General features: G+C 37.4%; 2 protein-coding genes across 2 annotated transcripts; one reads left to right on the forward strand and one right to left on the reverse strand.

The window, feature by feature from the left end:
* Nucleotides 1–3,541: 3,541 nt before the first annotated feature.
* Nucleotides 3,542–5,397, reverse strand: LOC130243888 (uncharacterized). Its single transcript, XM_056476191.1, has 2 exons — nt 5,217–5,397; nt 3,542–4,654 (listed from the first exon to the last, which is right to left on the reverse strand). Exons 1-2 carry the CDS (start codon nt 5,299–5,301, stop codon nt 3,789–3,791), a joined length of 951 nt encoding a protein of 316 aa, XP_056332166.1. The 5' UTR covers nt 5,302–5,397; the 3' UTR covers nt 3,542–3,788.
* Nucleotides 5,398–15,873: 10,476 nt separating this feature from the next.
* Nucleotides 15,874–19,097, forward strand: id4 (inhibitor of DNA binding 4). Its single transcript, XM_056475518.1, has 2 exons — nt 15,874–16,543; nt 17,955–19,097. Exons 1-2 carry the CDS (start codon nt 16,211–16,213, stop codon nt 17,964–17,966), a joined length of 345 nt encoding a protein of 114 aa, XP_056331493.1. The 5' UTR covers nt 15,874–16,210; the 3' UTR covers nt 17,967–19,097.
* Nucleotides 19,098–22,031: the final 2,934 nt, after the last annotated feature.

A 22,031-nucleotide genomic window follows, 5' to 3' on the forward strand; every position in this document is an offset into this window, starting at 1 on the left:
GCATGGTTAAAGTCCCCTGCCAGGATGAGAAAATTCAATTCAATTCAATTCAATTCACCTTTATTTGTATAGCGCTTATACAATGTAGATTGTGTCAAAGCAGCTTCACATAAAAGGTCACAGTAAATAGGAACAGTGTAGTTCAGTTTGTTGTGTTTAAGTTCAGTTCAGTTTAGCTCAGTTCAGTGTGGTTTAATAATCACTACTGAGAGTCCAAATACTGAAGAGCAAATCCAACGATGCGCAGCTCTACAGATCCCGAGCCATGCAAGCCAGTGGCGACAGCGGAGAGGGAAAAAAAACTTCACTAAAGGCGGAAGTGAAGAAAAAAAACCTTGAGAGAAACCAGGCTCAGTTGGGCACGACCATTTTAATTTCTCCGCTGGCCAAACGTCTTGTGCAGAGCTGCAGTCTCAGTGGCGGAGGCTGGAAGCTGGCCTCAGCGAAGACTCGTCTGTCTCTGGAGCGTCTCATGTTCTCCACTCTTCCATGACCACCACAGTAGCTGCTCAGGATACGGCCTGGTCCAGGATATAAAAACCTTGGGATCATCTCGTCGTTGGTCTTGGATTGAATCAGTGACTCTGCATAGTCTGAGGGCCTCGGGAAGAGTATCCCCAGGTGGAAATGGAGAATAAAGAAAATAATTAGCGTAGCTGATGTTCACAGTGTATATCAACAAGATGCATAACCTGTGTGGAAGCCCCCAAGTGGTGCACTAAGTGTATGCTTTACTGAACAGATAGGTCTTTAATCTAGTTTTGAATTGGGAGAGTGTGTCTGAGCCTCGGACGTTATCAGGAAGGCTATTCCAGAGTTTAGGAGCTATAAATGAGAAGGCTTGACCTCCTTTACTCGACTTTGCTATTCTAGGTACTACCAGAAGCCCTGAGTTTTGAGACCTTAAAGAGCGAGTTGGATTGTAGCGAGACAGAAGATTGGTTAGATAAACAGGAGCTAGATTATTTAAAGCTTTATATGTAAGAAGCAATATTTTAAATTCAATACGAAACTTAACAGGCAGCCAGTGTAAGGAGGATAAAATTGGGGTGATGTGATCAAATTTTCTAGACCTGGTAAGAACTCTGGCAGCTGCATTTTGTACTAGCTGAAGTTTGTTAATAGAGGATGCTGGGCAGCCAGCAAACAGTGCATTACAGTATTCCAGCCTAGAAGTCATAAAAGCATGGACTAGCTTTTCTGCATCTGAGATGGATAGAATACTTCGTAACTTAGCGATATTTCTCAGATGAAAGAAAGCAGTTTTTGTGACATGGGATATATGATTTTTAAAAGTTAAATTGCTGTCTAATATGACACCCAGATCTTTTATAGTAGAGCTAACGCTAACTTTGTATCCCTCTAATTGTAGGTCGAGTTGTGAGATCTGCTGTGTACAGGATTTTGGCCCAATAAGTAATAATTCTGTTTTGTCTGAGTTTAAGAGAAGATAATTGTTGGTCATCCAGTCTTTAACATCTTTAATACACTCAGTTAGCTTGGACAGATTAGACGTCTCGTCAGGTTTAGTTGAAATATATAATTGAGTATTATCTGCATAGCAGTGAAAGCTGATCCCATGTCTTCTAATAATGTCTCCCAGGGGTAGCATGTATATTGTAAACAGCAAAGGGCCTAAAACGGATCCTTGAGGCACCCCGTATTTTACTGGGCTGATTTGTGAAGGCTGTCCATTAATATTCACAAACTGGTAACGGTCAGATAAGTATGACTTAAACCATTGTAGGGCATGTCCCTGGACACCTGTAGACTTTAAGTGATTAATAAGGATACCATGGTCAATGGTGTCAAATGCCGCACTAAGATCGAGTAGAACTAATAGCGAGATGCACCCTTGGTCAGCAGCTAAGAGTAAATCGTTGGTAATTTTCACTAATGCAGTTTCTGTACTGTGATGAGCTCTGAAACCTGACTGAAACACTTCAAAAACATTGTTGGTCTGCAGAAAGGAGCATAATTGAGCAGAAACAACTTTTTCTAGTATTTTAGATATAAATGAAAGGTTAGAAATAGGCCTATAATTAGCTAAGTTGCTGGGGTCCAGTTGTGGTTTCTTAATAATAGGTTTAATAACAGCTAACTTGTAAGGATTTGGAACATGTCCTAAAGATAAAGAAGAGTTGATAATGTTAAGAAGAGGTTCTCCTATAACAGGTAGCAATTCTTTCAATAACTTTGTTGGATTTGGGTCCAATATACACGTAGCTGATTTAGAGCAATTTATAATTTTGTCTAGCTCTTCCTGTTTTATGATTTTAAAGCACTGTAGTTTATTTAGATTCAGAGACGTGTTTACTGGATCTGAAGTATAAGGCGGTGCAGAAAGTTTAATATCTCCTATTTTCTGTCTAAAGCCTTCTATTTTATCACTGAAAAAAATTCATGAAGTCATCACTACTAATTTGCGGTGGAACGTTTTGTTCCAAAGATGACCGATTATTTGTTAATTTAGCAATGGTGTTAAATAAGAATCTAGGATTGTTATGATTATTTTCTATCAGTTTGCGGAGGTGCTCAGCCCTGGCAGATTTTAAAGCCCTCCTATAGCTGGACATACTGTCTTTGTATGCAATTCTAAATACTTCTAAATTAGTTTTTTTCCATTTACGTTGCAGGGCACGGGTTGCTGTTTTGAGAGCGCGGGTTTGACTATTATACCACGGTGTAGTTTTATTCTCTCTAGCCTTTTTTAGTTTGATGGGTGCCACAGTATTTAGAGTGCTAGTAAAGATGGCATCCATACTGCTGGTTACTACATCAAGGTCATTTGTGTTTGCGGGTGCTATTCGAAGTAGAGAAAGATCAGGTAAGTTATTTATAAATTCATCTTTAGTGGATGGAACAATAGTTCTACTAGGGCGATATATCGGAGCGGATCTGCTAATTTCAGGTAAACACAGCTTATATAGTAAGAGGTAGTGGTCTGTAATATCATCACTTTGTGGTATAATGTTTACATCAATGACCTCAATTCCATAAGACAGAATTAGATCTAGTGTATGCTTTAGGCGATGGGTTGGACCAATAACATTTTGCTTTATTCCTAGTGAGACCAGCAAGTCCATAAACGCGAGCCCTAATGTGTCGTTAGCGTCATCTATGTGGATGTTAAAGTCTCCTACAATTAGTATTTTATCAGTTTTAACTAGTAAGTCAGAGATAAAATCAGAAAACTCTTTTAGAAAATTGACATAGGGTCCTGTGGGTCTATATATGGTGATTAGAGCGAGGGATAACATAGGTTTTTGCATAGTGTTTGGAAGGACAACATTAAGCGCTAGTACTTCAAAGGAGCTAAACATAAGTTCGTTTCTCTGATTAACATTAAGAATATCACTAAAGATTGACGCGACTCCACCACCACGACCAGTTTGACGAGCCTCATGCTTATATAAGAATCCTGGAGGAGTTGCCTCATTTAAACTAATATAGTCGTTTTGTTTCAGCCAGGTTTCAGTGAGACAGAGTGCATTAAGATTGTTATCTGTTATTATTTCATTTATGATAAGTGCTTTAGGCGCTAGTGACCTGATGTTTAGGAGACCAAGCTTCATGAAATTTGTATTTTCACTTTTTAGTGTTTTTTCTGGTTTAATTCTTAATAGATTATTTCTGGAGCACACAGTACGTTTGTTTCTTGATCTAATAATACGAGGAACAGACACAGTCTCTATGTGGTTAGCTAGGTATGCATTACTGATATTTATGTGGGACGAATAGGAGTCTGTGTGGCTAAATTGTGAATTTTGTGAATTTTTACTTACTAGTCAGATAGAGCGAAGTGTTCTGGAGATGTTGTCCGACAGGAGTTCAGCTCCAGCTCGACTGGGGTGCAGCCCGTCAGCGCGGAAAAGCCTAGGACGCTCCCAGAAAAGATTCCAGTTATTGGCAAAGAGCAATTTCTGTTCTTCACACCATGTTAATAGCCATTCATTCAGAGCAAAAAGTCTACTGAACCTTTCATTTCCTCGGCGGTAGGTAGGAAGCGGTCCAGAAACGATGATCTGCGTGGCGGGCGAGGTGCGTCGAACCGTCTCGATCAGGCTCCTGAAGTCCTTCTTCAGGATCTCCGTCTGCCGGAGCCCGGTGTCGTTCGTCCCCACGTGGAGGACGACGGCACCGAGGCTCTCGGCAGCGCTCAGGATAGTAGGTATCTGTGCAGAAATATTCTTAACTCGGGCACCAGGGAAGCAGAAAGTGCGTACTTTGTTACCTTTGGAGGAAGTGGAGCGGACGTGGCGCACGATTGAGTCGCCAATGATGGCAACATCGCGACCCGTCTCGCGGAGAGGGGCGAAGCGGTTCTCCGTGGGGATCTCGAACACCGGAGGAGGAGACGTTCTGCCCCGGGACCTGGTAAGCACCTTACGCGGCTGCACCCAGGGGCCGTGGTAGCCGGGTGTCGGCGTGAACGACGCCTGGGCGAACCGCGTCCTCGGTGCGCTGGGCCTGGACAGAGAAGCGCACGGGGTTGAGGAAACTGGGAGATTGTCGTTGTATCGAACACTTACCTCAGACGAGCGAGTACGGGTTAAGAGCAGAGCCCTGATGCCCTCTCGCTTCGTCTCCAGCGAGCGAATCTGGGACTCCACCGCTTCCAGCTCCAGCTCCAGCGCCTCCATCGATGCCTCTCCTGCACTCAAGGACAGACACGCAAGCGACATTGTACAAGGTGAAGAGCAAAGCCAGAAAGTGAGAAAATAAGTGAATGAAAGAGGTTGGTAGCTTTAGCTGACCAGCGGTGCTAGCAGGCTAAAGCTACAAACACCAAGCGGATGCTCGAGAGACAGAACGTTTAAAAGTAGATTTGTTTGTAAGAGTGTGTTAGGGGATTGTTCACCCCAAGTAGGAGAGATAAATATTTAGTAAATGAGGAGGTATTTTATGATAAATATGTAAATTGCGAATCTAAACTCCAAACAAACGCAGCGAACTCCAAACAAGCGCAGCAAAGCTACCGTCCGGTGACAGTGACGTCACTCGAGCATCGGGGTGGGCTGTCTGCTGCTCACTAATGTGCAGTTTCCGTAAACACAAAAGCACAACAGTCCTTTACAGTACTATGTGATGAACGAAGTAGACGGATGTAGTCCAGTTTGTTGTCTAGCGAGCGTACGTTCGCTATAGAATGATGGAGGGGATAGTGGGTTTGTGGGGGTTAGCCGCTAGCCTTGTTCGGATACCCCCGCGCTTACCCCTCTTCTGCTTCCTCTCGCGCCGCTTAAAGCGCATCCATTGTGGGCGAGGTGGTGAGGTGGGGGTCGGAGGATGGGTAGGCATCCGTAGCAAGCCGAGATCTTGCAGCTCATCAGTGTCCGCGGAGTTTAACTTGTGAAGTTTGTTTCTACCGATGTCGAGCAGAAATGTTCGACTATATGCGCGCTTAAGGACAGATAACACAAGAACACAAAAGAACACAAAAACACATTAATAACACATTAATAAATAATACCAAGTTTTTAAATCAATAAGCAAACTGACGCATCTCCGCATGTGCGCAAAGAACAGGCGCGCCTCTTGCAGGCGCTGCTCTGAGAGTCCCGGTAGTAGACATGCACGCCAAAAAAAACGGCTACCTGCTTGTTACGCGCTGCTCATGCGTTGTAAAACCAGCATAACAGCTTTTTTTGTGTTGCAAGTGGACAAAACTAAAGTTTAAACAATATGATGGTGATCTTACTAAGCATGCCTCCTGATAGATTTTTTGTATGAAGCAAAAAGGAGGGATGACGAGTCAGGGAGGTAAGACTTAACAAACCTAATTATCTGCCATGTGTCAAGTCTGTATTTATTTGAATTGTCAATAGAATTTCATTAAAATGAAATTAATATTTATGCAAAAGTAATTTCTTAAATGATCTTAGCATCACTCGAGTTGTCTTAACATTGTTTTCCAGTTACATTTAAGATTATTTAGAAGAATAATAATATGTATATAAGAATAATAATATGTATATAAAAATAATGTATAATAATAAGAATACTTTTATTTATAATTTATAATTATTTTAAAGATTATGACTTGAGAATATGATTTTACCTCAGCGCTGCACTTTTCTCCTTTGCCCTCGCGCTGAGTTCAGGTGATGGAGTGTTGTGAAGTAGTTAAACTATTCTCAGTTTAATGTACAGTGTCAATCTGGCACAGGAATATCAGTATAATAATATAGGCTTTGCTAAAAGGCTGGTCAAATGTCTTTTTTTACAGAAGCTAACAGAAGCATGCTGTGACCACGGTGATGAGTCAACAATCGCATATATTTTGACTTATTTAAAGTAGGCTTTAGCATATAGTAATTTTGTGTAAAGACATTTATAAAAATATGTAGCTAATATATCGCAGGGGTTTGTGTAGCAGCAATTACGGGAGCATTAATTAAATCCTTTTTCCCGTGGAGCAAAACAAACACTGCACAGTGTAGCGGATGGAGACGCACAAAAATATATATTAATTATATATATTTTCGTCGGAAGAAAAATTTTCTTTGAACGAATTTTGTTTTGTACAATTTGTACCTTAGTTTTTGTTGGTCAGTTATTTACAAAATAAACAAGAATAACTAATAAACTGAAGTGAAGCGATGTGCCTCAGGGTCCGCTATATGCCGCGGCCAAAACACAAACTGTCTGTTAAATACAATGGTAATATAAATAAAATAAAAGTGAAATATTCAGTTTCGAATATTGAATCTTTGTTAACTGTATGATCAAAAAAAAAAGAGCAGCCTATATTATCAATCTTTACGACAAACATCCATTGATCGCTCAGTTTCGCTTTAGTTTAATCAAAGCGTTTGAACTTTTTGATATTTTAGTCAAAGTGGTCTACATAACCAATGATTGAGTAAAAACACAGAACATAGCTGAATAGAGTGTTGCCTGCTTTAGACAATGGGTTAGTAATTATATTATAAATGGTTATGTTCAGGTCAATGAAATAATACCTTTAATAAATAAAATATGTTCGTAAGAACGTGGTGGGCCAGTGATTCCGTCGCTGTCATCAGTGGTTTAATGAGCTCAGGAGAATTCTGCTTTGCATTTTTCTATGCATTACTAACATCACTAAACCAGACATTTGTTTTATAAGTTAACCAAATATTTGCAGAGATTCAGCAGTTTTTTTTTCTGACGCATTTGCCAGTCATGCCAGTCAGTGAAAAAAAAGTAACCGTGGCCCTGTTTGCAGGTATTAATATTCGTTTTTTCGTCAATCTGATGCAACTTTTATTATTTATACAGGACGTTAAAATGCAATTAAAAGTTTCAATTCAATTAAACTCTATTTATAAAAAGGCTAGCCTATTTTATGCATTAAATATAACTAATTTCCTTTATTTCTGATTAGACCATGCATTTTAGACTATTTTACAATTGTAATTTGTGCATATGTGCATATGCTTTTTTTAAAATAACATTCGTTTAACAAATATTTTAGCACATCAAAAGTAATTAAGTGACCTGTTTTTTTTTTTATTAAAACCTTTATGCAAAAGGATCAGAGGATAAATTATCGTAGGATAAACGTATCTTATGGAAAAACACCAATTGACGGGCTCTGCTTTCGGTTTTAAAAGAATCAAGCAGCTTTAAAAAATATCATTTGCTGAAGAGAAATGACAGGAAAAAAAGAAAGAAAAAGATTTTTAAAAAAAAGAAAGAAAAAGATTAAATATATAGGGACTGTTAAAAGAACATTTCTCTTTAATATATTCTTTCGACTCCGAAACATCAGCTAAGATTATGATGAATGACGGAGTTTCTCTATTGCCTGCTTCAGCAGTGCGTCCCGGTCCCGCTGGTTATGAACGAGGAGGCGGAGAGAATGCGCTGTTTAGTTTCGGCTTGATATATTTAAATAAAAACTAACACCGAACTGCTTTTAACGCTCAAAAAGTTAAACTAAAATGCACAACTCTTGTTGGTTGCACCCGCGGGATGCACAATGAACCTAACGCGCCATTATTTTAATTCTATATTCGTGAAGAATGAGCCATGAGATTGAGATTTTTGAAGGTGCTCTCTAGCGGCGAAGTTCCTGGCAGAGTAGCGAGTGAAAAAATGTGCATGAAGAAATTGGACAAGAGGAATAACATTTTAAATTATATAACAAGCATCGTATTCTTTCTAATCCTCGCCCAGTTTTGATACAAGTTGTGTTTTTTTAATATTTGTGGCTGGGAAGTTTATTAAGAATATATTTATAATTATATATTATTAAATAATTACATAATTTTATATATATATATATATATATATATATATATATATATATATATATATACAGAGAGAGAGAGAGAGAGAGAGAGAGAGAGAGAGCAAAAAATTATTTTTATTATACTTTTAGTGATCTGCTTAAGGTAGGTCAATTTATTTTTTTTGCTTTTGATGAAGCAGCATTCAACTTAAGCTCTTTAGACCATGCCCCTGACCGTTTCTCAGTGTTTCGCAGCAATATCTTTAAATAAATTATTTATTTAGGCATATTTTCATTATTAATTTATTTTCATTATTCGTTTATTATTATGTACAATAATTCAGACATAAAATAAGATAGTAAAATATAATCAACAACGAAAATGTAAATAAAAACATAAATAAAAACATAAATGAAAAAGTCTTGTCTTAGTCCTATCAAAACGGCAAACACTAAAAGCAGGCTAAAAGACTGCTTTATTTATTTATTTAAGACTACTTATTTGTATTGAATGTGTGTGTCATGTTAGTTGTCTTTTATTTCTTCAATTCCAAAACGAGTCCTCTTTGCACTTAAAAAGTTTACAATAAAGTGTGTTAACAAATTTTAAATGATTAATGAAGGACTTATAATGCTTTGACCTATTGTTTAATATCATTTACAAGCACAGTAGCATATTTAAAGCTGCTGTAAAGGCTATTTCTTTCCGTTCGCATCCCGTCCCTTTGCGCCCCCTGGCGGCTTTTTCACAAACTGCGGTCCTACACTAAAAACAGAGCAGCAGTTATTTCAAACGGCGGCGGTATAAGGACCGGCGGTAATAGTCACTTTGAACTCTCACCTACTGTATACATCTATTCACACAGCACACTTGCAAATTTTTTTTACATATTTTTTATTTCAGGGTTTCCAAATCAAAAGTTATTGGGTGCATTAATTGAACCCATGTTTAAAGCTCCAATCAATAACGGAGACTATGATAGTATGAAATATGTCAATAGTACAAATATGCAGGTAATGTCATTAAAAGGGAATGGGAACCAGTGAGCCAATATATCGAGATCAATAAACAGTTTAGAATAGGATATCCAGGAGATGACTTGACTCATGGACTGTTCTAGCACGCTGACTTAGAAACAGAAGCACTGAGAACCCCACACATGGAGACCAGATGAGGACCAGACAGGGAACCAGGAGAGACCAACACTATGAGAGAGATGCAGACACTGGGGATTACTAGAGAAAAGGAGAGGTAAGTAACTAAGCTCTTCAAATGAACACTGACCATTGGGATAGTGCTGTCCCCTTGGACATGCAACAAGGCCGGTGTTATGATTATCAGCGATCTAGCGGTTGCAGTGTTTTGCCGCATTCGACTATTGCCTTGTTTTATTGTTTATTCCTGTATGCTGCCTACCTTTTGACCTTCCGCCTGTTTGTGACCACGATTCTGGACTTGCATGTATGCATCTGTTTGCCCCTGTGTTGACCATTGCTTGCTTGACTATCTCTGTTTAATAAACCTTCGTTTGGATCCGCACCCTGTTGTCAGCATCTGCTTCACATTACAGAAGACTCACCCACATACATGATTCCAGCAGGATGTCTCGTCAGGCTACAGCAAGGTCTCAATTCCCTTGAGGACCATATCAGTGAGCTTCTGGTCATTACTACTCTCCCGGACTGTTTAATTATTGACTTTTTTTATAATGGACTTAACAAACTATTGAAATCCACCCTTATTAGTTATGGTCCTCGGGGGGTCTTTCACAAGAATGGCCACCACCACCTGAGTTACCAGAGCTGCTGCCACCACCGGAGCTGCCACCACCAGAGTCCATGATGCCACCAGAACCCTCTGTATCCTCGAATGGTGGGCGCCAGATCCCTATGAACTCCTCGAATTGCAGGCAACAGACACCTCTGAATCCCTCGAATGAAGGGCACCAGACACCTCTGAATCCCTCGAATGAGACTCTTCCATGTATACATGGGGCTCTTCCATGTATACATTAGATGGCCATCTAAGATGAGTGATTGGGGAAAAGGGCCTTAGTCAGGAAGGTGATCAATAACCCGATGGTCACTCTGTCTGAGCTCCAGCATTCTTCTGTGGAAAGAGGAGAACCTTACAGAAGGACAACCATCTGTGCAGCAATTCATTAATCAGGCCTGTATGGTAGAGTGGACAGACAGAAGCCACTCTCCGTCTAGAATTTGCCAAAAGGCATCTGAAGGACTCTCAGTCCATTCATTCATTCATTCATTTTCTTTTCGGCTTAGTCCCTTTATTAATCCGGGGTCACCACAGCGGAATGAACTGCCAACTTATCCAGCACGTGTTTTATGCAGCGGATGCCCTTCCAGCCACAACCCATCTCTGGGAAACATCCATACACACTCATTCACACTATGGACAATTTAGCCTTCCCAATTCACCTGTACCGCATGTCTTTGGACTGTGGGGAAAACCGGAGCACCCGAAGGAAACCCACGCGAACGCAGAGAGAACATGCAAACTCCACACAGAAACACTAACTGACCCAGCCGAGGCTCGAACCAGCGACCTTCCTGCTGTGAGGTGACAGCATTACCTACTGCACCACTACTCTCAGACCATAAGAAACAAAATTCTCTGGTCTGATGAGACTAAAATAGAACTCTTTGGAGTGAATGCCAGGCGTTACGTTTGGAGAACACCAGGTACTACTTTTGGAGAACACCAGGCACTGCTCATCACCAGCAGGGTTTCCGTGGGGTCTTAAAAAGTCTAAAATTTTAAAATTCGAAATTTAAGGCCTTAAAAAGTCTTAAATTCGCTGTTCTAGGTCTTAAATATTCTTGCACAGGTCTTATTTTTTTCCAATGTCCAAGTAACACCACATCTAATGCTCATTTAAATTCTTTTTTGTTGGTTTTCGTGGTATTGTAGTTCTTTATTTCACTAGTCCAACTGTAATTTGCAGTACTACAACTACAAATGAGACCGACATGCCCTATACCGACCAAGGTTATTATAGTAATGAAAACAAACGAAAAAATGAAAACTAACATGGAAAATAATTGTCGTTAGCTAAAAAATAAATAAATAAAAACAAGTTTTTAAAAAAAACTAGAACTAACTGAAATTGTATTGTGTACATACAAAACTAACTGAAACTAACTAAAATTATAGCAAAAACCTCCTTCGTTTTCGTATTTGTGAATGTACTTAATACATAATCTTACTGTAAGCCTTTTAGAAGTAAATATAATTCGTGCTGCAGGTGTTTGACCCTTTTGCACCTCGGAGTCTATAGTCCTGCTGCCATTGGCCAGATCGAGCCGGTTCTCCTCCAGTCATCCTCGCTGTTGCTCCCGCGACAAAAACTATGAGGGGACAAGACAGCAGCACAGTGATCGTATCAAATACAGACACTTTAAACTATTACTTTAACACATTTGTGCCCAATAATGGGTTTTTTTCTGTATTGTGATCGCGAACTAATCTTTTTAACCGGATCTTCTAAGTGAACCGGTTGAACTACAGTAGTTCACCAAGTCGAACTGAATCATTTGAAACGATTTGCGTCTCCAGTAAGCACTTATCCTCAAACTACTTACTTTTTAACAAGCCTAATACCCCCTCTGACTCTAAATAATCCAATATATAGTCTCATTCAGTTATTAGAACAGTAAAGTTACATTGAGAAGTGGTGAACCGATAATACTGCGCATGCGTGATTCAGTGAACCAAACACAAACAGTACAACCTGCTGTGTGATTGAACTAAACTTGAACAACTGTAGTGTAAAAACGTAAGTTTATTTCATAATAGACAATCGTAATGGAATTTAAATAAGTGAATCGTGCTTCAGTTGGGTTGCAAAACTTTACTGTAAGACATTTGTCAGATCATGGTGATGTTTTAACTGATTGAAATTACTATTGCTAAGTACATAATGTTGAGTCTTAACATCCGCATTAAAATCTGAACTTCCTATCACTACTGTGTGTCTAACCTCAGAAGCAGCCTTGCACACATATTGTACTTAGGGCTGCTATCTTGTGGGCTGTTGTATTTGAATTTGAGGATGGGTAGATGGTTGTGGTAGATGATAGTGTTCATGTGTTCTCTAAATACATGTTTCAAAAAATGTATTACTGAGTTTTTATTATACAATATTTATCCTGTTGATTTTGAATCTTGCACCTAAACAAATATCCTCATTTAGAAAAAAAAACTAAAACTAATACTGAAACTAATAAAAACTAAACTAAGTCATTTCAAAATATGTAAACCAATAAAAACTAGTAAATCTGCCCTTTAAATCTAATTAAAACTAACTGAATTTTGAAAACAAAAAGTCAACTTACTAAAACTAACGAAAAATCCAAAACTATTATAACCTTGATACCAATCAGCTTTCTGTTATTGAATTCACTGCGCGCGGCGAATGTGACGTCATCGCTGTGTTTGCGGAAATTCGATTTAGGTGCGCGCGTCATGATTTCGGCTGCCGGAGCTCACAAAATGTTTTGAGACTCAGGTGAACAGTTCGCGCGGCGCCGCATTTGATTTGAGTTAAATATGAAACACTTTGAAGAGATTTTGTCTAAAATAGGTATGACTGTACACACATCTTCTTTATGATCCGTCCATGCGTGATCATAGGGAAAAGTAGAACCAGATGACCAATAATTCTTGGCTAGAAATTGCAACAGCAGTGGGCAGCAGGTATGAAGATGGTTGCGCGTTGGGGTCTGTGCGCATGGGTACTGAACAAAAAAGTTGAGGGTAGGGGGAGGGGGGGATTCTGGGAGTTTTCCGGGAGACAGAACAATATGGGAGGTGGGTGGAAGATGGGTCTGAAATACGGGAGACTCCCAGGAAAAACGGGAGTGTTGGCAGGTATGATTCACAGTATGATAATGTTTTTTCTTCTGGAGAAAGTCCCATTTGTTTTATTTTGGCTAGAATAAAAGCAATTTTAAATTTTTTTAAACTATTTTAAGGTCAATATTATTAGCCCCTTTAAGTTATATTTTTTTCGATAGTCTTCAGAATAACCCATCGTTATACAATAACTTGCCTAATTACCCTAACCTGCCTAGTTAACCTAATTAAGCCTTTAAATGTGACTTTAAGCTGTATAGAAGTGTCCTGAAAAATATCTAGTAAAACATTATTTACTCTCATCATGGCGAAGATAAAATAAGTCAGTTATTAGAAATGAGTTATTAAAACTATTATGTTTAGAAATGTGTTTCTAAAAAGAAAAGAAAATCTTCTCTCCGTTAAACTGAAATTGGGGAAAAATAAACAAGGGGGCTAACAATTCTGTACTTCAACTGTAACTGGAAAGGAATATATGAACCTATCAGTTTACAATATATTGATGGCCAATTTCTAGGCTTTATTGGTAATAACTAAACTAGCCAGACAGTAATGAGTGAATTGTTGAGAGGGCAAGATAAAAAAGTCAGTATTTTTAGTAAGTGTACTTCTTTTTTGTTTTAAATCTTGTCATAAAAAAAATATAATTGTAGAGCAACCCAAGATCTGTTGCCATTAATATTCAACTTTAATGGGTAGAACTGTCTGAGATATGAACAAAAGCAAGTGATGCATCATTTAGATTTTTAAAAAAATTTATGAAGAATATATTTTTTACTATGATTCATTGTGCATGCAGATGATATTTTAAGTTGTTAAGCAGAGTTAATGAGTTTATAAAATTAAGATTTACTCTTTCTTCCATATACTTTAGAGACATGCCCCAGATTGAAGGTGGTATATTGAATCTAGTATTTTGACATTTAAAAAAGATGTTCAAAAATACAAGATGGTCCATGATGTTTATGCATTCAAAGCGTTTATTTTACAATGAAATATGTATTTTTTTATTTTGTACACTATAGGTTCTGCCTGCTGACACAGAGTGTTGTATCCTATTGCATGGGGGCTAAAATAGAAAGTACAGAGAGAATGAAAGGTATTCTGGGAAAGGTTACCATCAAAGATTCATACACTTGTCTCTTTTGAAGAGCTGTCTATGAAGAAGATAGACTGGTGTTCTCCTCAATTTATATAAACTCCATTCAGTGAGCAGGGACTAACACCAATTCAATTCAATTTATGTTAGCACTTTTACAAAATAGATTGTGTCAAAGCAGCTTAACATAGCTTAACACCAAAAAAAATATATCCAGTAATAACAGAACTTCAAGTTCACAAAACAGTTTGTGTGCACAACATGATTTTAAATTGGCTAACTATTGTTTTTTTTTTTAATTTATTTTGCAAATAATTAAAAGGCAGCAGTTATAGTCAAATTGTACTTCATTTTATGCATTATGAAATACAAATATAATAGTTGATCTAATATTTGATTTATAATTAAACAGCTTGCTGAATAGCATCACCCACTTAAAGCTTCTCGGCACTGAGTAAGATGTGTGATGTGGTAAACATTCCTGTAACAATGCCTTTTAAATAAAGTATTACCAACCAAAGCAAGTTCTGACTAAACAAGAATAGAATGCTGAGGATTTTTGTTGTGATGTGCTAATTGTAGGGCTTTATGCATCGTAAGTGGTTTTGTTTTCAAAGGAGGACGCAAGCTCTACGTATTGAGGACCCCTTTTCAGAACATGACGAATAGCGCTATTTGCAAACTCTTTGCACCTGCTAAGCTGCTGGGTGTTTGGCCAACCCACCTGCAGAAAGCAAGTAAAATTTTTCATGACAAAGTCCCATGATTACCTAATACATATCACACAGATACAAAGTCTTCCATGGCAAAACATTACACAATTGCGTGCATTAAAGTGAGAGGAAATGCAAAGCAGATTCTAACTTGTTGCCTTCACAAGCCTTGTGAAAATGTTTGAATGTGGCCTGCTGTGAATAAATGACATAACTGGACTAGTGTCAGTCTGAAGTGAAAGTGAATGAGGCTACATGGTCATCTACTCTTCATAAACAAACCATTTTCTGGAGAATGCTTAAAAGACAGTTACAGAAGATTTATTTTTATTATTTTACTCAAATGCTTGACTAGATATTCATTATTTCTGTAAGTATAATTAGAAATCTGGAAAGCCGTACAGTGTTTATTCATATATGCTCTATGAATTAAGTTAGTTAGCTAATAATTTTTGTTTAATTAAATAAATAATGCCACATTCCGTGAGAGTTGCAGATTTCCCAAAAAACGAACCTGATGTAAATGTATTGAGAACACCACTGAAACATCCAATTGGTTGTTAACATAAGTAACCAAATTAATTAATTAATTTTAAATAACAATGCAAACAAATAAAAAAGATTAAACTGAATCATTTATAAATGGTGCAATCATAAATGTAAGCTGTAAACAGATAAGTTTTATTGTCATTTATTTTATTTTAGACTGAAATAATTGAAATCAACATGCAAAATATTTTCTACGTGACATTTTTAAAACATGACCTTAAAAAAACAGGTTATTTTAGATACTAAAATTCCGAATGAAGTATTCAACTGGCCCATTAAGTTAAGTTATGGCCCATTATAATATTTTGTTCACAATTAACGAATAAAAACGTTGCATTATATGTTTGTATGTTCTAGAAACACAAATAAATGAATTCACTAATGGATAAGCAAAGACGCGCGCGCACGCACACACACTTAGACGTTTCACCCAGCAGCCTCTTGTTTGTGCTCGAGACCCTCCGCGCAGTTTCAGGTCGCGCGCTGCTCCATCACGAGAGCTCGTGACTGACCGGTTTCCTCGCGTAGGACTGTCAAAGCTTGAGTGGATGGCGCCTCCCCTTTTCCTCTATGTGACCAACAATAACTCATCCGCTGTTTTGCACTGTGCGTTCACACTCTGAGAGGAGATGTGGTCAGGATAGATCTGCGCTCTTTTTTCTTCGTGCACCAAAATACGTTTTTGTAATAAACGTATTGTTGCGTCCGCCTTTTTTTCCTTTCTCGTTTTTCTTTTTGTAGTTTTATTTATTACAATGAAGGCCAGCGTGCCGGTTCGCCCTCATAAGGTTCCTTCTAGCTGCAGTCAGCTCTCCTTGCGTTATTTGTCGGAGAGCAGCCGATGCAAAATGGAAGATGAGGATCTTTTCTGTCTGCAGTACGACATGAACGACTGCTACAGCCGACTCAAACGCCTGGTGCCCACTATTCCGCAGGATAAGAAAGTCAGTAAAGTGGAAATCCTCCAGCATGTCATTGACTATATTCTGGACCTGCAGCTGGCGTTGGAAACGCACCCTGCGCTCCTGAAACAGACGAGCCCACCCGCTTCCACACGGACTCCACTCACACAAATCAACACAGAGCAGGTAAGCAGGACCCGAAACATTTAATTCGCTGTCACTAAATACATTGCACTTAACACTGGGTGAGCAGCGAAGTGACATAGCGTATTTCAATTATCTGCACCAGACAAAATATGATGCTGTAGATCAGACTTTGTCTTTGATTTTCGCCAAAATGTTAAATGAATTTGTGTGTGTATGTGTGTGTTAAGTTTTGTTCATTTATCGCATCTTTTATGTAACCCACACATGTAAATGTATTGACCTATATTTGTATATCCTTGATAATATTATTATATTATACTCTACTATACCTATATAAATAAATATATATTGTATTTATCATCTTAGATGATCATCATTATTGTAAATGGCTCAGTGTACAGTGCCTTAATGATGGTCAATGTGACTCTCATTGCCTCACTATTAGCCGCAGGAAGAATGAATGAAGCTGTTTCTTTTGGTTTCAAAGGACGGGTGTCAATAAGGAAGACTCACTTTTTTTGTGTCGGTGAAATTTTGCACACCGGTGAGTTCATGAAATTCAGTATAAAATACTTTTACTTTCTTCAAAGGGCCAGTCGTTATGCAAGGTTACATATACTAATTTCTTAGATATAAATATTGATGAAAATCAAAATTGACTCCAGCACATCGAGAAATGTTCTTTGTATGCACATACTGCTTTAAATTGTTAATGAAATAAATGTCCCTATCACATTTATTGTCACACATTTTAAAACATGAAATTACTGTTTAATAGTAGTTGAAACAGCCATCATTTTCTAATTAAAATTGTTCAAATTTACTTACAAAATCAATTATTATTTTGACAGTTTCTTTTGCTAAAAAGTAAAAGTACCTTAAATTATACCAAGTATTATAATCAGCCTGTATTAAGACTGTTTCACTGCTAACACACAGGACCTAACTGAGCTGTCAGGATAATTGGGAATCATACCTTTAATAGAGCTGGCTGCAGCTAAATTATTTATATAGCCATGACATTAATATTCACGTAGATAAAAGTAATCACCATAATATTAAATTATATGTTTGTATGAATGCTTTTTGTTGGGGGGACAATCTTTTTATTTGAGCTTTCCTCACTGGCTGGACTGTAACTGGATTCTGGATGTTGGCAGATGCTTGAACCCAGCTGTGTTTTGTACAGTAACGGTCCACTTTATGGTGGTTTTGTTATTGGGAGGTTAGGCAGTAGTTCTAAACTGAAGCATCTGGGCCGATTGGCCTGCAGCTGTATGCTGGAGCATGCGAGTGTGAGGTTAAATAGTCCAGGCGTGTGTAGCACTGCGCTGGTTGTTTGACCTGGTTTGATTCGGGTTGTTGATCGAGCATTCCCTGTTTATTCGGTGGAGCCAGTAAGTCTGGAGCACACAGTTCATACACCCCTTCTATTCATTCCTTCTCACAGGTGCACAAATGAACCCATCCAAAGCCAAGCCCCGCTTCACCAGGCAATCCAACACACATCTGGCCAATTACAGTGGAGCAGGACTGAAACTAATATCTAAAAAAAATCACAATTTGTAAACATTTTGTGGTCAACTATCAAACATGCAGTGATGCCAGTCTGATTTCTCATGTGGATTTGGACAGCGAATCAGTACCCACACTATCTTTTCCTTTGGTATTTCATTTTGAAGGCACCTAAGTTAAAAAAAACACCTGGGTGTAAATTTACAGTCTCTAAAGCTTTAAGAAATAAAATGGAAATGTAAACATCTGACATATATTGTTAGGTGATGTGTGTTGACCAGGGATTTCCCTGCTGTTTAATATTGTACAAAACTATACGTGTTGACTTGATGATGTATATAAATGCAGGATGTTCTATAAATGTATGTGTAAGAGAATATATGTTCAACAAGCTGATTTTAATTATTCTAAAATATTTTTTATCAAAAATGTTTTGTTCTGTAAATACTGTGTTTTCACATTAATGTAGTGAATGATTACATTATGTTCTGCAAATAAAGTCCTCACATCTTTAATGTGCTTTTCCTAAGTTTTCTTTCTGGTAAATTAGTTATGAGCACAGCTACTATACATACAGTTGAAGTCAGAATTATTAGCCCCCTTTTCATTTTTTTTTTCTTTTTTATATATTTCCCAAATTATATTTAACAGAGCAAGGACGTTTTCACAGTATGTCTAATAATATTTTTTTTCTACTGGGGAAAGTATTATTTGTTTTATTTCGGGTAGAATAAAAGCAGTTTTAAATTTTTTAAGAACCATTTTAAGGTCAAAATTATTAGCCCCTTTAAGCTATATTTTCTTCGATAGTCTACAGAACAAACCATTGTTATACAATAACTTGCCTAATTACCCTAGCCTGCCTAGTTACCCTAAATAACCTAGTTAAGCCTTTAAATGTCACTTTAAGCTGTATAGAAGTGTCCTGAAAAATATCTAGTCAAATATTATTTACTGTCATCACCGCAAAGATAAAATAAATCAGTTATTAGAAATGAGTTATTAAAACTATTATGTTTAGAAATGTACTGAAAAAATCTCTCCGTTAAACATAAATTGGGGTAAAAAAAAAACGGGGGGTGGGGGGTTGGAGTAGGATAATAATTCAGGGGGGCTAATAATTCTGACTTCAACTGTATATATTAGACAATTTGACTGTTGTTAACATTATTAATTACTATTATTTCATTATCGTATTGTGAGCATATTTGGAAACTGCCGTTATTTTAAGCGTTACTTGCTAATTAAATGGAATATTTCTTTATCAATTTTATAAATTATTTGAATTTGATAAATGAGAAAATAACTTGCTGAACTATACTCAAATTATTCTAAACAAATAGCACTGTTTGAATACATGTTTCACAGTTTTGGCAATATCATCAAAGAATAGAGATTGAAGATAATTCCATAGCATGCTTATGTGAACTGTGATACAATCCCAGCAATCCAGACCGTATTGTGTGCACAATATTGTTCTATTGGGTGAGCTGACTGTTAGGAGCTGAACATTTTAAATCACTGCACTGTGTTCTCTTTTCTTTCTTTTGAAAAATTTCTACCTCAGATGTAATAATTTGTGTTTGTCTATTCTCATACAGAAGCACAACCATAAAGCTTTCAGTAGAAATATTAATGTCTGAACTATTAACACTATTCAGAATCACTTTGTTTTGTTATCACTTTGTATTTAACTTGTATGCACATTGATTTATAATAGGAAATTAAAAATGTCTTCAATCAAATTTTTCAATTTTTCTTTTTATTTGCTGTTTTATACTGTCTGAATTAAAGTTGTTGAGCAGGTATCTCAAAAAAAATGGTGATAACATGACAAAATATTGTAGTACAGTTTCTGATATCCTGATTTAGCAGGTTTATTTACAACACATCTCATTTAAACCTAAGTAAAGGATCTTTTATTATTTTAAAGGTAAAAAAATCTGTTTACCTAACTTCAAACTTTTGCAGCGGTCTGTTCTTTGATTGTGCTCCATATGGACTCATTCATTTTCTTTTCAGCTTAGTCCCTTTATTGATCCGGGGTCGCCACAGCGGAATGAACCGCCAACTTATCCAGCGCTTGTTTACGCAGCGCATGCCATTCCAGCCGCAACCCATCTCTGGGAAACATCCATACACACCCACTCACACACTATGGACAATTTAGCCTTCCCAATTCACCTATACCGCATGTCTTTGGACTGTGGGGGAAACCGGAGCACCTGGAGGAAACCCACACGAACGCAGGGAGAACATGCAAACTCCACACAGAAAGGCCAACTGACCCAGCCGAGGCTAGAACCAGCAACCTTTTTGCTGTAGGGCGACAGCACTACCTACTGCTCCACTGCGTTACTCCATATGGACTGATCTATTAAAAAAAAGATCTAATCTTTGAAATAAAATTTAAGTAAATTAAATTACAACAACAAAAACACGTCAGAGTTGATATGCAGATTCAGCTCGTTCTACATTTGATATATGCTAATATTGTTTGCAAAGTAAAATTGATTCCTACAAAAGAAGGCCCTAAGCATTTTTGCACACTCTCCCACTCTCCTTCTATCTTTGTCAAGGTTAAGAATAATAGAGCTTGTTGATGTCCATGGGATATTGCAGATATCGTCTGCAGATTTCCATAATCTCCTAGCCTGCTCTGAAGCCAAATCATTGTAAGTTCTGAGATTCTCAGGTTTTGTGATTCTCAGCAATTTTCAGAAAAGGTCGGGGCAATTTTAAGAAAAAAGACATAAAGACCCGCTGCCACCGTACACACTAATAGAGCCTCCTAAGGGCCCTCATTCCTGTTTGTTGCTACTGCATACAAAACCAGCATACTGTGTACGTCATTCAGGAGTAACACAAACACAATTGAAATACCCACACCTCCCCAAGCATACTTTTATTATAAACTACTTTTCAATGAAATAGAATACTTACAGATGAGGTCAGAGCTATTAGCCCCCCTGTTTATTTTTTTCCCAATTTAACGGAGAGATGTTTTCAACACATTTCTAAACATAATAGTTTTAATAACTTATTTCTAATAACTGATTTATTTTATCTTTGCCGTGATGACAGTACATAATATTTTACTAGATATTTTTCAAGACACTTCTACACAGCTTAAAGTGACATTTAAAGGCTTAACCAGGTTAATTAGGTTGACTAGGCAGGTTGGAGTAATTAGGCAAGTTATTGTAAAAAAATATTTTAAAGGGGCTAATAATTTTGACCTTAAAATCGTTTTTAAGCAATTAAAAACTGCTTTTATTATAGCCTTAAAAAAAATTAAGACTTTCTCCAGAAGAAAAAATATTATTAGACATACTGTGAAAATTTCCTTGCTCTGTTAAACATCAATTGGGAAATATTTTAAAAAACAAAATAAATTCCAAGGGGGGCTAATAATTCTGACTTCAACTGTAAATTATATAGTAACACTTTAAACTCTCATTTGTAAATCTTAGTTATTTGATAAGTAAAATGAACTAAAACTGAGCAGTTCATTTGTGCATATTTATAAACCTTTATATTTAGTTTAATAAATAATGAATGATTGAGGGCAGCAGTGGTTAACATTAAGAAGGTTGATGACACTGCCAGAAGGCATTTCTGTGTGGAGTTTGCATGTTCTCCTGTGTTGGCGTGGGGTTTCCTCCGGGTGCTTGGTACCATAGTGTGGCCACATTGTCTGTGTGAATGAGAGAGTGTATGGGTGTTTCCCAGTGCTGGGTTGTGGCTGGAAGGACACTCGCCACACAAAACATATGCCAGACTAACCTGAAGGATAAGTAAGTAATTGATTGATTACATCCTTACTCAAATTAACTCTGCATTATTCAGAAGTTCAATGTAAAATAATTACATGGTCGATAACTGATAAACAAAGTGTAAATTTGATCGATTTCATTAATCAATTTGATCATCACAGACAGTCATATTACTTCCCACAATCATTTTCGATGACTGTGTTAGTCTGCGTACTCTTTGTCTGATTGTACACCTT

Source organism: Danio aesculapii, chromosome 16 (genome assembly GCF_903798145.1).
Source record: "Danio aesculapii chromosome 16, fDanAes4.1, whole genome shotgun sequence".
NCBI lineage: Eukaryota > Metazoa > Chordata > Actinopteri > Cypriniformes > Danionidae > Danio > Danio aesculapii.

What these genes read in the sequence shown, in the direction of transcription:
- LOC130243888 (XM_056476191.1), bottom strand. Translation starts at nt 5,301, where the DNA reads ATGCCTACCCATCCTCCGACCCCCACCTCACCACCTCGCCCACAATGG. An exon ending in CGAGAGGAAGCAGAAGAGGG is followed by an intron (nt 4,655 to 5,216) that starts GTAAGCGCGGGG and finishes CCTTGAGTGCAG; the next exon opens with GAGAGGCATCGATGGAGGCG.
- id4 (XM_056475518.1), top strand. Translation starts at nt 16,211, where the DNA reads ATGAAGGCCAGCGTGCCGGTTCGCCCTCATAAGGTTCCTTCTAGCTGC.